Source organism: Brassica napus, unplaced genomic scaffold (genome assembly GCF_020379485.1).
Source record: "Brassica napus cultivar Da-Ae unplaced genomic scaffold, Da-Ae ScsIHWf_240;HRSCAF=407, whole genome shotgun sequence".
Taxonomy (NCBI): Eukaryota; Viridiplantae; Streptophyta; class Magnoliopsida; order Brassicales; family Brassicaceae; genus Brassica; species Brassica napus.
In genome coordinates this window covers 1-15,930 of record NW_026015754.1, presented here as the reverse complement: position 1 = coordinate 15,930, position 15,930 = coordinate 1, and the positions used below count along the sequence as shown (strand labels likewise).

Genomic DNA, 15,930 nt, shown 5'->3' with positions numbered 1-15,930 from the left:
ACTAGTTAATAAAACTGGCCCTTTCACCAAAAAAAAAAGTTACTGGCCCGTCAAGAATGCATATAATTTCATTTCTTCATAATTATTTTAGAAAAAAACACAAAAAGGTAGGTTTGTATCACAGAACATCGGTGAGAGTGAAGTTATAGATCTCTGACAATGGGACGGGTCCAAAAGTCATGTGGTACCGCACCTGAGAAGATGGAACGCCTAATAATTGGGCGAAGAAAACGGAGGAACCAATTTAAACGGCGTAAGTAAGTGAGCTCCGTCAAAAGTGACGTAGGGTACATGACCTCATCCTGCCGTACGTCATGAAAGGTTGAATTATGGATTACAGATCACTAGTATAATTTAATTCTAATTCAATCTCATCATTTATCAATCCAACGAAGAAGATTAACAGCTTAAAATAAGCGAAATTCGCATGTGCTCTTTATTGGATTTCAACTTATGTTATTTCTTGTAAATATGTCTACATCAACGACGTCATAGTGTTGTGATACTATAACTTCAACCTTTTGTTTCCCTATTTTTACTTTATACATCAATTATACTTAAGTATCGTTTGCTTCTTCTTCAATATCGGCGGCTGGCCATGTTAGGTTGCGACTTTCGTATGACTATCACAATTCTTTTTTTTTTATATATAACTTTGATTTGCTAAAGCAATTTTATTATTGTTGTTTCTTTTCTTTTGGAACATTTTTCGAACAATTTATTATTGTGGTTTCTAATATGTGAATTTATCAATAAAAAGTGAAGACCTAACCTTCGCTACCCCCGTCTTAGTGATGGTGTGGCGTTTCTTAGTAGATAATAGCTGGGTTTACAATAGGAATACATGCACCCTCGAAATCATGACGTTGATTGTGTTGGCAATGTATATTCGACTATAGATAGCAGAGTACATAAGATCGTTTTAAATCCCACAGGCAAAATAAATCACCAATTATCTAGTAATTAGTAAAAATATATTAATTGCCAATTAAACATTATTCGCTTGGTTGACGACTTTCCATGTGATATAAAGAGAAAAATATATGCATGTTTACAAACTTATAAACATTAAAAGATGAGATATATTATATATATTATATATAGCTTTTAAACCTGTAAACTATGCAGGACTTTTTAAAATAATTCTTTTATGATGTCATGACTCTTGATAATTTGAAGCGTAACACATGCACCAAAAGGTGAAAGCCAACACCCATAATTCTCAAGTCAACAAAGACATACAAACTTTAGGAGGAGGAATATTTTAAAAAACTTCTCACCAGCAAAAGGTCACGTGTATCCAAGCAGAATGTCCAATAGCGACATATGATCGAAAACAGTTTTCCAGTGTAACATTTTAGCGATGTTCATCTAGTACAATACTCCAATCTTGTATGTGTGTTTAAAACAAGTTAATGCAGAAGCTTAGTACTTGAAAGAAGGCCATGCTTGTTTTTTTAAATAGGACTAAGCAGCTGAGAAAAGTTATGGCAAATATGACTTTATCCACGATGTGGTTTGTCGTGCTTTTGATAGTCTATGACATCGCTTATCATGTTATAAAAATATGCACGATATATCCAACAATTGCATACATTTCTGAGAACTGAGAAGACACTTAACATCATCCGTGAGGATAAAAAAGGGTTTCCAACATGCCTGCTCTTGCTGTAAATCCATCGTCGCCAGTGAGTCCGATCTGAAGAATAATTGAAGCGAGACGGTCGTTTTTAAACTGGGCCCGTATTAGGCCTCTAAGATAATTTTGGATCCTTGCAAAATTACTCGGAAGATACACGAAGACTTGGGTGGAGAGTGAAAATAGAAAACAAATACCATAGATGCAAATAAGCCCATTTAGGTTGTAGGCCCATGTAGTTGTTTCAGCGACGTCAACCCAGCTATTTCAAACCAACCAAATAATATTTGTAACCCATACATCGATAATAGAGCATGCAGCTTCAATCGCCAAATTTCACTTACTCGGCAAACAAGATAGTCATATTCCTGTACGAGGCCGCAACAGATACTTATGATGTCTTTCAGAAGGTCAAAGTTTTGTCTTTGTACAGATAGATGATGATGAGTTTTCATGATTCTAATCCATCTTCATCTTCCACTTTCTGCTCCACTACTGGTGGTATGCAATCCACTTTATATCGAAGAGTCTATTACACAAACAATGGAGATCAAGAGAAGCAAACGAATATATCCTCGTTAGTAAAAGCAATGGAAATAGGAGTCTATAAAGCATATCGAATCACTTTGTCTGCCTCAAAATGTAACTATCATTCTACCTTTTTGAAGAAAGTTGAATATGAATTGTCCCAAACAAGTTTGTAGTTTCCAGCCATTAGCGTAGAGAAGTTTCCCTGTAGGAACAAACACAATGGATCCCGAAACCGATGACATTAAATAACCTAGCTATGCACATAAAACAACAGCTAAAAAAACGAAAAAGAAATTATAAGCTTTCCCAAAGAAAAAAACTTATGAGATTAAACAGCACAGCTAAAAGAAAGCTCATAACCTAACTTGTGAAATTAACAACAAAACCAAAAATACTCATAAGCTTCCCCCCATATGTACATGGCACTCACCTGGTCAGCTTCATAACGACGGTAAGGTAATATCAGCTGCAATAAGAGAAATTTGTAATTCATCCCTCAGAATTCACTGGTTGAACTTGAACGTATATCTTAAAAGGGTGAGAGATATTGTATGTACTATATGCTATTAAAGTTTAATGAGAGTTTGGAAACTAATGAGCACACTCACAGTCTTTTCCCCTGAAGCACTTATGTACTCCACGCTAAATCCAATATCCTGGTAAATAAAAATAGGACGAACCACATCAGGTGAGAACCAAACTGAGATCACATCTGGTATCAAGAAACAACAGTTCTTGTTTGCCTTTCACATGAATGGTTCATCAAAGGAAAATATAGGCTATCAACTATGTGCGAAAACAAAGCTAACCAGATTCTAGCGGAAACAGCAACATATACAATTTTATGTACGGCAAATAGGGATAATGTGTGATCATCATCGTCATGCCCTCAACGCCTTAACCATCTTTAGCAAGGCAATATCCATAAAGCGCGCCACACGGTGCCCTTTTGATTAAATATCGTGGCGCTATAAGGGCAACACGGCGATAACCTTTGAGATTCTTATCTAATCGCAACAGTTTTGATAAAAGGCTCGTTTGATCAACCCTTTAACAAAGCAAAGTCAAGCTTACACCCATACTCTTCAGTAAAAAACTAAGCTTTCAAATAGGTTTTCTCTCCTATCATAACTTCGCTTCGTATACGCTAAGTAATGTACTTTGTTTTGATCTCATACACCCATCTCTTTTCATGTAACACTTTTCTCTTCTCTTCTAACGTACTCTGTTTTCATCTTTCCTCTTTTTCCTTGGATCACAACTTAACACGACACTGATTCTTATCTTCTAGTGAAGTTTCATAAATGTCCGAGGCTGACATGTGTTAGGATTGGTCAAGGTATTTTAGCTAATCAGTTTTGGTGTTATCTTTTATGAATTAGGTTTAAGTTTTCCTGTTTACATTAAGTTGTATCCCTATATAAGAATATGCTAAGATTAATAAGAATTCGACTTATAACAATCAACCTTATTCTCAAAGAGAGACTAGTGTTGATGAAAGCTTAGCTAAACATCTCTCTCTTTCTCACATTAGAAAACGGCTAAAATCAAAGTCGGTTCATATCAGAGGTGAAAGAAACATCTAAAGAACATGTTTTGGTTTCAATCACCACGACTATTATCACCTCTTTAGGTATGTCCGTGGCCATCCTTTTAGTTTTTTTTTTTTAATTCCAGTTGCTAAGTTGAAACAGATTGATCTGCAAGGCGCAAAGCCCTAACCAAAACAACTTATTGTAGCTCCTACCAAAAGAACCTAGACACACCTATAATTATCAAACAAATTCTGGAGAGGGGAGCAAAACCAAGCAAGAAAAGCAAACAAATAATTTAAGTTATATAATGAGAAAACGGATTGAGGGTTCAAAAAGAAATACCATGCTTATCTTGCCTTGCATCAAGGAGAAATCCCAACCAATATATGAATTTTCGGATTCCACCATCAATGAGACCTAGAGAAACAACAAAAACTTTTATATATGCCACCAGAAAATGGGCATACCACACACCAGTCATTTCCATCACTTTTCACTTATTTTAAACGCAACAATTTCAGATGGAGCTAGTCTAAAGAGTCTAATAATGTCAAAACATTCAGTTTCATTAATAACCAAAAGCATTTGAGGAGAACAGTTTACCTCATAGGTTCTCCCAGCTTGGACGATAATCTCTTTGTACTCCTCATTTTCCCTAAGCAGTACAAACTCTTAGAACTAGTTACCAATGAACTGTAGAGAGAATCTTGTGAACAATGGAAGCTAACCTTGAACCCAATATCCCAGCGGCATCTGCTGAAATGAAGAAGGGGGAATTGGCAAATACATCGCTGGAAAAGCACAATGGAAAACGTTAATTTTTTTTTCAGTAGAGAAAGACAATGCCTAAAGACATCTAACCAAAGTAATGTTGGAACTGTCGAAATAAAAAATTCAATAAAAAAATTGAAATATAACACAAAAAAACTTATTAGAAAGAATGTCTAGTAATTACATCATATTGTTTCAGACTACTAAACTTACTCTAAAGCTTGATAGGAATGCCTTTACATGCTAGTAACAATTTTAACATAGCCAAAACAAATTAGGAGACAAATAAAACTACTAAAAAGAAACAGAGTGAACAAGCCCTAAAATCAAACATCCACACAATTTTTTCGCAGCAAGAAAGTTTCAAAGGTGAGCATTCCCCGACAATGTGTGATCTTAGAAAGGAAGAAGGTACCTGATAAATGCGACGAATCTTTCAAACTCAGATGTGTAGACGATAGCAGCTTCGGACAGGAGATTCATTTGTTCTTTATTCCTGCCGATCCCACACATAAAATAAGATCTCACAACCACTAAATGGGAAAGTTCACTGAGAAAGGGAACCTTGATTATTGACTAGTGTGAATTGAAGAGAGCCTTGATTTAACAACTACTATAAGCAAAAATAAAAAGAAAGAAGGAAAGGGAACAATCTTACAGTTTGAAAGTATCATATCTTTGCCAGAGAAGGGTTAAGAAAACCCTGATAGCCGTGGCCATTTTTGTGAGAGTGTATAGAGGAGGTCCATAACGTTGTCGTTGTTCTTCCATTGGCCTTTACAAGAGAAGATAAAACGATCCTATCAGTTAAAGTTGTTTATGCAACCTGAATCTTCTACCACCATAAGTAGCCTTATAAATGAAACCATGGTACATACCCATCATCATCATTTATTTGTCGAACAAAATCCAACAACACCTACAATACATTAAAGGGAAAAGAATCAACAACTAAATCAATTTTCTATGAGAATGAGAGGAGGCATTGAGCCTTTACCTGTGGCACCCCAACCAAGTACTTGACAAGGGTTTTGTAGACACCAGAGGCAGAGCCTAGTTGAGCCAACTGTCTCCTCCTACAATAAAATTAAACAAGTTCTCTGTAAGCAAGCAAGCATATCAAATAAGAAAGCAGAAACTGGTAGGCTCACCGCTCCATCTGCTGCTTCCAAAGAAGAGCATACGTGTCTCGTATGGTCCCTCCAGAGCTAACCAAGGCATCAACCTCCGCCTGTTTGTTCCTCTCAGACCTCTCCTTCTGCTGTCTGATGAGCGTTCCTCGGAAATCTTGAGGCATGTAGGTCATAACTGTAAAAAAGGAAGAAGACAAAAGTATAAACACAGGCTGGCTATTTCTCTCTCTCTCTATCTATGCATCATAAAACAATAGAACTAACCAGTGTTAAAGACGCGCTCAGAGTTTTTCGTCTGGAAGGAAATCATAGCAGCCAGAGCTTTATCAAAATTGTCTTTGAGATGTCTCAAAATGGATGATAATTCAGCATCTTCGGATGTGCAAGGTTCCCGAAGCTGAAACAAGAGAGAAAGAGAGAGAGAGCTGTTGTCACCAAGAAGAGGAAGGGGGAAGGCTTAGGTTGGGGACAAAACGATTCACCTGAACAGGCCAACGAGATGGTTGCAGAAGAAACAGTATCTCCTCCATCTGCTCCCGATTTTTCCACATATTCTCATCAATCTTGTGAGGAGGCTGCTGGTTCGCTTCTTCGATCAGGGAAGCTTCCCCTAGACAAATACAAATGTATGAGGAGATTCAGCAGAAGGAAATAATACAAAAGTGGGATCGGGAACCTTTAGATGGGGGAGATTGGAGAGTCAGTAGCTGAATCAGAGAAGCCATGTCAGAGGAAAGCCGAGAAACGTCGTCGGAAAGAGGAGGAAAAGGATATTTGTTGTAGTATGACGCCAGAAAAGCCCGGGTGATGGGCACAAGTCCGTCAGTCGAAGCCATGTCTATTGATCTACTCCCTCACACTCCACCACCGATCCAAGGTCTCTCTCTCTCTCTCTCTCTCTCTCTCTTTCGAATTGAGGAATATGATATGATGGAAGGAGGATGAAGACAAAGGGATATTCTTTGGGGAGGTCTTCCGCCATCTAACCACCAAATAAGATTTTTCAAAGCCCATTTGCAGTGGCCTTCAATTATTATTTTAAAAGGGATTGGGCTTCCAAGAAATACCATGAATGATAGTTTAGCGTACAATACTATAAATATAAAATTGGACAACACCAAAACTATAAATTTTTTTATTAATTTATAGATATATTAATTTATCGATATACTAATTGAACCAAAAACTTAATTTGAAACTATACAATTATATTATTTTATAGAAACTTTTAGTGTATATTAATTTATAGAGTATTAATTTAAATAGGTTATATTGTAACACTAAGAATATATGCTTCGGGTTTGTATGTAGAACATTTACCGAAAACCTAAATATTTTTACAGGGGTTCACACATATTATTAGAAAAATTCAAAAAAAATGACAATATTATTTCAACGCATAGTTACATCACACGCTAATATATGATGATTGTTAAAGAGGCTTTGAACCATTGTTATCTCCATTTTTTTAGAGAATAACGATTTTATAATGGTTAATCCACTAATTTATAAATTTATATGAAATTTTATTAAATTAATTGATAAAAAAATTAGAACGATGTCCATGTAACATAAAAGAGAGTTTAGCATATATTAATACAAATGTAAAATGTGGTTAGAAATTTTAAAACAACACTAAAGAGTATGAACTTCAGTACAAGAGCATTTACCGAAAAACTCAATATTTTTCCTAGGAGTTTACATATTAATTTTGAGAAAAATTCAAAAAATATGACAATATTGTTTTAGTGCATAGGTGCATCTTGCACTAACATATGATGATGGTCAAAGAGGTTTGGAGCATTTGTTGTCTCCGTTTTTTCTAAAAAAAAGCGATTTTATAGTGGTTAGTCCACTGATTTAGAGATTATATGAAATTTTACTAAATTAATTGATAAAAAATTAAAATGATGCACATAAACCATGAAAGAGAGTTTAACATACATTAATACAAATGTATAATGTGGTGAAAATTTAAAACAACACCTAATATTATAGCTTGAGTATGTAGAGCATTTTACCAAAAACTCAATATTTATACATAGATTTTAAGAAAAATTTTGAAAATATAAAAATATTATTTTAATGCATAGTTACATCATGCACTAATATATGATGATGGACAAAGAGGTTTAGAGCCAATGTTATCTCCGTTTCTCTTGAGGATTGTGATTTTATAGTGGTTAGTGTACTAATTTAGGGATTATGTGAAGTTTTACTAAACTAAATGATAAAAATTAGAACAATGCCCATATACCATGAAATAAAATTTAAAATATATTAATACACATGTAGAATGTGGTTAGAAATTTTAAAACACCACTAAAGAATATAGACTTAAATATATAGAGCATTTACCAAAAAAACTCAATATTTTTGTATGGATTAACACATAGGTTTTGTAAAAAATTCAAAAATATAAAAAAATTGTTTTAATCCATAGTCGCAACCTACACTAACATATGATGATGTTCAAAGAGGTTTGAAATTTTTGTTGTCTCCGTTTCTCTAGAGAATAACTATTTTATATATAGGGTTAATCTACCGATTCAGGGAGTATTAGAAAGTTTTGCTAAATTAATCGATAAAAAATTAGAACGATTCCTATGCACCATGAAAGATAGTTTAACATACATTAATAAAAATGTAGAATGTGGTTAAATTTTTTAAAACAACACTAAAACTATAAGCTTCAGTATATAGAGCGTGTAACGTAAAACTCAATAAATTCATAGCGATTTATACATAGATTTGGAGAAAAATTCAAAAAATATGACAATATTTTTTTAATGGATTGTTGCATCCTACACTAACATATGATGATGATGTTCAAAGATGTTTGAAACCTTTGTTGTCTATGTTTCTCAAGAGATTAACGATTTTATAGTGGTTATTCAACTGATTTAAGGAGTATTATGAAGTTTTACTTAATTAATTGTAAAAAATTAGAATGATACCTATGTACCATGAAAGAGAATTTTACATACATTAATACAAATTTAGAATGTTATTAGATATCTTAAAACAACACTAAAATTATAGGCTTCAGTATATACAACATTTAGTCAAAAACTATATATATTTTCATAGGGATTTAACACATAAATTTTGAAAAAAATTCAAAAGTATGACAATATTGTTTTAATGTATAGTTGCATCATGCACTAACATATGATGATGCTCAAAGAGTTTTGAAACTTTTTTTGTCTCCGTTTCTCTAGGAGTAGGAATTTTATAGTGGTTAGTTAACCGATTTAGTGAGTATTATGATGTTTTACTAAATTAATTGATAAGAAATTAAACGGTTCCGATCATATATGGTTTACAATAAGACTCTAGACAATGGATCTAGAATTTCACCTTCTGTATTCTTAGCTGATGGTTTCACTCAATCTATGGTTGATACAACTATCTTTTTTCAAGTAAACATTCTATATTATTGCAATATACATGTGTTGTGCGTTGCTGAATATCTATTGCTAGTAATAATGCTTCGGATTTAACATTTTTCAAAGCTTTTTTGGTCTAAAACCTGCAAGATAATCCAAATATATTTCTGTTGAAAACATTGTCGGAAGATGATTGATGGTCGTCTTGTTATAAACTGAGAGTGTATCAGTCGTTGACTTCTGGAAAGTTGACCAAGTCTAGCGACTAAAGTGACGACTGCTCCTACTAGTTGCAACGAGGAGAAAGTCTCATCAAGGACCGTGCAGATACCTGTTTCAATACCAAATATATGAGAATACTACCCAAAGACTAGAGAAACTTGTGATAAGAAAGAACCCCAAAGATTGATGCAAACATTGGTGTCAAAAAGGTGAGTGAGCTGAGTTTAGCCAGGCTTCCTGCAATAAGAAACATCATAAAAGCCATCAGAGATCTGAAGCATAAACCAGTGATACTATAACAAGAAGGCAGAAAAATAGAACCTTTAGCAGCACTGTAGAAGTAAACACCATAGCTAACCGCACTGCCAAATATGGATGTGTAGAGAAGTGCTATGATATCATTTATGTAGTATAGCTCTTGAAGAAGGCCACCGATGACCATATGCTGCAGATGAAATTTGAGACATGTTTAGTTTAGTTCATGGAAGGAGAAGTCTGACAATGAGATGCGCTACATGGATAGCTCTTACATGTTCATCCCTTACATGGATATCTCTTGATCGATTAGATGCATTAGACTTGCGATTTGATCTCTACATCCAAAGCTTGCAACAAGAAAATAAAGCTTTCTCTCTATTACATAAATATACAGTGTGTGACGGTGTAGTATTTCACACAACTCCAAAATTCTTTTTCTTATTACACTTTAGATTATCAGAGTTTATATCCACAATATTATCAGAACATACACAACTTTGTCTGAACCTATCTTTGGTGCACGTTTCCATTGCAAACCCAACCATCTATAGACTCGCCACCACTTTCATTGCAGGGTTTCTTTTGTCTTCTTTTTCAGTTAACAAATTTACCCTTCTTTCTCACCCTTATCAAGAATCAGCTCTTGCTCTTCACCTCCTTAGGTGACTCTTATGCATATCCTATCGTACTTAGCTTCAATATATTTGAAACATTCCTCACTGAGACTGTAAGCATCAGCTCCATAAGGGTGTACTTATGATGCAGAGAATATTTAGGAATATTCTAGATATATATTATTTGATTTATTATTAGGATAATTACTTTAATTGTTTTAGGGTTTTTAGGTTTTTCTTATATATAGCCGTCTAGGCTTAACTTTGTATACAGATTTTGATTGATTAATAAAAAGGAGTTTTTCTAAAGAGGTTTCTATAAACTACTGAGAAGAGTATTCTTAACCCTAAAGAGCTTTTGATTAAGCACTGTGAAGAGTATTCACAAACCCTAGTTTCCGGGTATTATTAGAATCAACGGATCTAGTTTTATCCCTAGAAGCTTCCGCTACATCAGGTGGTATCAGAGCTGCGTCTCTTTGGTTTTTCAATCGAAGAATGATTCTAGATGTCATGGTGAGTATAAGCATCTATCTTTTCCTGGACGAAAGTCCTTTTGTTGAGAGAGAAGAGAACCATGAGATCTATCGAGAGATCTATGAAGATCCAATCTACGACGTGTATGAAGACGATATATATGAAGACGATGTCCTTCATATTGACTTTATTTTCAAAGAGGGTTCCCACCTGATGTAGTGGAAGCTTCTAGGGATAAAACTAGATCCGTTGATTCTAAGAATACCCGGAAACTAGGATTTGTGAATACTCTTCACAGTGCTTAATCAAAAGCTCTTTAGGGTTGAGAATACTCTTCTCAGTGTGGTTTATAGAAACTTCTTTAGGAAAACTCTTTTTTATTAATCAATCAAAATCTGTATACAAAGTTAAGCCTAGACGGCTATATATAAGAAAAACCTAAAAACCCTAAAACAATTAAAGTAATTATCCTAATAATAAATCAAATAATATATATCTAGAATATTCCTAAATATTCTCTGCATCAACTTAGCTAGCTAGGGTTGTAAAGTGTAATATAAATGAATTAGGGGAGAATTTTTTAAGTAGTTTCAAAATGTGGGGCGCTATTTTTCCAACAACTCCTTACACATGTACGGTCAAGATAGTATTGTAAAAAACTTGGACGGACTGGACTCGAACTTGGAATTGTTTCTTCTGCCAAAGCAAAAACTTCAACTTTCATCAACACATACATAATTTAATTGGGATTGTTTCTGTCATATGTTTTTTTTTTGAATTTTCAAGACAGTGAAAAATGGAAATTACGGAAATAGGGACTAAACGGCTATTTTTCACATGAGCTAGTGAAAAAAGAAACGTAAACAAACGGCTATATATATATATATATATATATATTTGATGACGATCGCAAGGTTTGATCACCAGATCTCACTTGCCTATTGTCTCTTTACTTGATTTTCTTCTGTGTATCCCCTCCGATCGGAGGGTTGGTGATCTCACGGATTGCCAATGGAGGGTTGGTGATCTCACAGATTGCCAACCGTAAAAGCTGATAATGTATGTTCCTATGCATATCAGTGGTTGACACGTGTACAGCCATGCACATGTAAAGGAAGGAACTAACGGTAAAAAAAATGATTGTCAAATGGCCACTTGGATTTGGATCGAAGATGTTTGGTTTTATGTTTAAATATGAAGAAAATAATGATTTTGCGTCAAATGATGATTTGTTTATGTTTTAATAAATCATATTTTTTTGTAATTGAACTAGAATAAAACTCAAAAATCAAATTGGTTGAATTGAAAAATACAAACAAAACCAAACTAAACTGAACCAAACCGAACTAAAACTGAACTGAACACAAACAAAACCGAACTAAAATCGAACCAAACCAAAATAAACCAAACCAAATTAATTTGGATTGACTTTGGTTCAAGTTTTCTTAAACCCAAATAACCCAAACCAAACCTAGACCGAAACTGTGATTGAACCGAAATGCCTACCACCCCTACTTCTCGAGCAAAATAAATTGCAGTTGTAGTTATCAGAGTTTTAGGAGTCCGTCTAAAGAGCCCACTCGATCTATTATTTGTAATTGTTGGGCTCAGCTCATTGAACAAACCTGTATAACATATGACCATTGTAATTGACCCGTAGCCCCTCTTCACAAGAAACGATCTCTTGCCTTACTCATCATAATCTCTCAATCTCAATCCTTTCAGACTATTTACGAAGATAAAAGCAAGATCAACACCAAAAAGAGTAAGAAACTGTAAGTGAGTGATAATGGCGACGAGCAAATGAGATTAGGGTATTTGAGATTAAGGTATATATGAGATTAAGAGACATCTGTGAATATCCACTTATTTGATGTAAGTACACAAAGCTATCCAATCCAATTAAAAGTTTTCTTGTAGAAGATCCTCACTAACTAAATAAAACACATATGCAGACTAAACCCTAAACCCTAAACCCTAAACCCTAAACCCTGGCCTAGTATTACCAAGAACTTGAGGAGAAAAACCAAGCGCTTGAAGCCGAAAGGAACGAGCTCGAACAAAGGCAAAAGGTAAAGTCCATGTATTTTCCAGTTTGATGCAGTACTCTTTTCTGATTCTAAAGGGTAAAGTCAATGTTTTTGCCGGAAGAACAAGAAGCAGCTTTGAAACAACTAAGAAAGAATCTAAAGTTCAAGGCTAAACCTGTCCCCAACTTCTACTACGAGGCGCCTCCAGCTAAACCTGAGCTCAAGAAGGTATATTTAGAAACACAACTCGTATATATATTTGCTTAGAGCTCACCCATGTTCTTTCTTGTGACTACTAAGTAGCATGTTATGTAACTTTCTAGCTTTCTTTGACCCGTCCAAGTCGCCAAACTTAACCTTTCTCGGAGAGGAAGCTTCAGCGATGCAGTCCGTGAAGACGTTTCGAAGACAGCCTCCAACCGGAACCGAACACAGCACCGGAACAGTTCAGAACAAGAACACAATTGCTGTGCATGACAGCCCTCGTTTTAGATCTGGCAAGGGTAAAAATGGACTGAAACCAGTCAACGAGTCCTTGGAAGAAACTTGTGAGGCTTGAAATGACGATGATTGATCCTTTGTTGTTGGTCTGTGTTTACTCTCAATCTAACTTTGATCTCGTCGGGGAAAATTTTAAAATCAAAACAAAGACTCTTTTTGTTTTTTTTTTCTCCTCTTTACATCTCAACGGTAACATCTGTTGAATTTCTTTTTTACCAAAAAAGCAAAAAATAAAATATTGACACGTGGACTTTCTTTATAAACAAGCATGTTACTACTAAAATTGTGCAGTTGCGGTGATCTTCTCCAAAATTTAACAATGGCCACTTCTTTAATCACTCTGTTCTTCTTTGTTTCTCCAACCTCTCAAATTCAAAAACCGTGATTTTACCTAGAAACCTCGATCTTTCTACATGGCGATTCCCAGAAGAACACAAGGACGTCAAACCCTAATTTCAAGAAACGGCGGAGTTTCTCCAAGTATGGTGATGGTCCTTCCTCCAAAACAGATCCTTCTTACAAGAACAGGTTACGTTCACCGCGGTTCTCCGACAATCCCCAGAAGAACACAAGGACGTCAAGCCCTAATTTCAAGAAACAGGTTACGTTCACCGCACGGTTCTCCGACGATCCGATCCCCAGGTGGTGATTATCTGCGGCGGTATGAGTGAAAGTCCTCAGATTTCGGTACTGTTTTATCTATTTCTGGGTTCCTGCGGAAACACCTTCTCGATTGTTTTCTAATCTCAATTAGGGTTTTGGGTGTTGAGAAAGTTGTTTTTGCTCTTGCAATTTCACTTCACTTCCGTAGATTCTTTTGGGGTTAATTGAATTTTTTTTAGTGAATTTGTGGCTACAAGAATCAAGTAAAACTCTCTTTTGTTTGTGTTGATGTAACTTTTGCAGGGGATACTTGTGTTACAAGGGACTTGGAACGACGAAATTCCATTCCATCCTTTTCTCTCGCAATCTCTGAGTCTCTCTTGCTCGCTTAAGCAGAATCCGCATGGAAAGAGGTACTCGAAGATCTTAAACTTTTGCGTATGACTGATAAACAAAACGTAATCAAAGTTCTAATAGTTTGCTTAGTTTTATACTTATTTATACCTCTTCGTAGTCTTATATGAATTTTGTTTTGTTCTAAAAAGATTATTACCCTTTTCGTGGACTCATTTCGATCCAATTAAAAATCTCTTAAGAATTTCACTTTTTTATTCAAGTTATTAAGGCCTAAATTAAACCCATTTATACATTATCTTATCAGTGAGTCCATTGTGATTCAATTAAATCTTTAAAACTTTCCAAACCTTAATATTTTGTTCAAAACATATTCACTATTAGTAGCATGCGTAATTATTGTTATATATTTTATTAGAAATTTTACATCCTTAATTTTGTAAGGCTTTAGGTTCAGGGAGATACGGGGGAACGAGGGTATTGGTGATCATGGTTATTAGGAATTAGGGGTATTGGAGATTGGAGTATAATAGATTAAAGGATATTTGGGAATAGCAGTATTTAAGATTAGGGTATTTGAGATTATGAGTATTTGAGATTAAGAGGTATTTGAGATAAATGGGTATACAAGATTAAAGGGTATTTGAGATTTGGGTTTATGGGATTAAGGGATATATGGGATTAGAGGGTATTCAAGATTAAAGATATTTGAGATTAAGGGTTTGAGGTATTTGAGAATAAGGGGTATTTGAGATTAAGGGGTAGTTGAGATTATGAGCATTTGAGATTAGGGGCATATGAGATCAAGGGATATTTGAGATTAAAGATATTTGAGATTAAGGGTTTGGGGTATTTGAGTATAAGGGGTATTTGAGATTAAGGGGTAGTTGAGATTATGAGCATTTGAGATTAGGGGCATATGAGATCAAGAGATATTTTAGATTAAGGGGTATTTGAGATTAAAAGCATATAAAGGCTATTTTAGATTAAGGGACATTTGAGATTGAAGAGTATTTTAGATTAAAGGGTAATTGAGATTAATGGGCATTTGAGATTAGGTATTTGAGATTAAAGGGGTATTTGAGAATATGGGTATTTGAGATTAAAAGGTATTTGAGAATAAGGGCATTTGAGATTAAAGGGTATTTGAGAATAAGGGTATTTGAGAATAAGGGTACTAGAGAATAGAGGTATTTGAGATTAAAAGGGTATTTGAGAATAGGGGTATTTGAGAATATGGATATTTGAGATATAGGGGTATTTGAGAATAGGGGTATTTGAGAATATGGGTATTTGAGAATAGGGGTATTTGAGATTAGGGGTATTTGAGAATAGGGGTATTTGAGAATAAGGGTATTTGAGAATAGGGGTATTTGAGATTAAAGGGGTATTTGAGATTAAAGGGGTATTTGAGAATAGGGGTATTTGAGAATAGGGGTATTTGAGAATAAGGGTATTTGAGAATAAAAGGGTATTTGAGAATAGGGGTATTTAGAATAGGGGTATTGAGATAGGGTTATTTGAGAATAGGGGTATTTAAGAAAAAAGGGTATTTGAGAATAGGGGTATTGGAGAATAAAAGGGTTTAGGGTTTTAAAAACGATTGTTAACATTTTCAATACTTTAAAATTCATTTAGCCCACTGAGGCCCATATACACTAAAATCATTATTAAAAAAGTGTTGCTATAAAGACCAGTGTTATTATTTTGGTGCGGTGGTAGGGTGCCCTTTTGTTTATCAGCGTACCCGGGTTCGAATCGCGGCAAGAAACATATATATTTTTAGGTTTAGGTTTTAGGGGTTTGGGGTTTAAGGGTTTGGGTTTAGGGTTTAGGGTTTAGGGTTTAGGGGTTTCGGGTTTCGGGTTTCGGG

The 15,930-nt window shown here is 34.8% G+C and overlaps 1 protein-coding gene and 1 pseudogene across 1 annotated transcript; one reads left to right on the top strand and one right to left on the bottom strand.

The window, feature by feature from the left end:
• Positions 1-1,820: 1,820 nt before the first annotated feature.
• LOC106452469 lies at positions 1,821-6,570 on the bottom strand. Its single transcript, XM_048773439.1, has 15 exons — positions 6,286-6,570; positions 6,092-6,219; positions 5,874-6,006; positions 5,628-5,784; positions 5,474-5,552; positions 5,355-5,395; positions 5,135-5,251; positions 4,892-4,972; positions 4,434-4,496; positions 4,309-4,360; positions 4,048-4,122; positions 2,779-2,826; positions 2,601-2,636; positions 2,298-2,372; positions 1,821-2,168 (listed from the first exon to the last, which is right to left on the bottom strand). Exons 1-15 carry the CDS (start codon positions 6,443-6,445, stop codon positions 2,091-2,093), a joined length of 1,323 nt encoding a protein of 440 aa, XP_048629396.1. The 5' UTR covers positions 6,446-6,570; the 3' UTR covers positions 1,821-2,090.
• Positions 6,571-10,590: 4,020 nt separating this feature from the next.
• On the top strand, positions 10,591-13,158 carry LOC125600846 (annotated as a pseudogene).
• The last annotated feature ends 2,772 nt before the right edge of the window (positions 13,159-15,930 follow it).

What these genes read in the sequence shown, in the direction of transcription:
- LOC106452469 (XM_048773439.1), bottom strand. Translation starts at nt 6,445, where the DNA reads ATGGCTTCGACTGACGGACTTGTGCCCATCACCCGGGCTTTTCTGGCG. An exon ending in CATCTCGTTGGCCTGTTCAG is followed by an intron (nt 6,007 to 6,091) that starts GTGAATCGTTTT and finishes CTCTTGTTTCAG; the next exon opens with CTTCGGGAACCTTGCACATC. An exon ending in TGGAAGCAGCAGATGGAGCG is followed by an intron (nt 5,553 to 5,627) that starts GTGAGCCTACCA and finishes ATTTTATTGTAG; the next exon opens with GAGGAGACAGTTGGCTCAAC.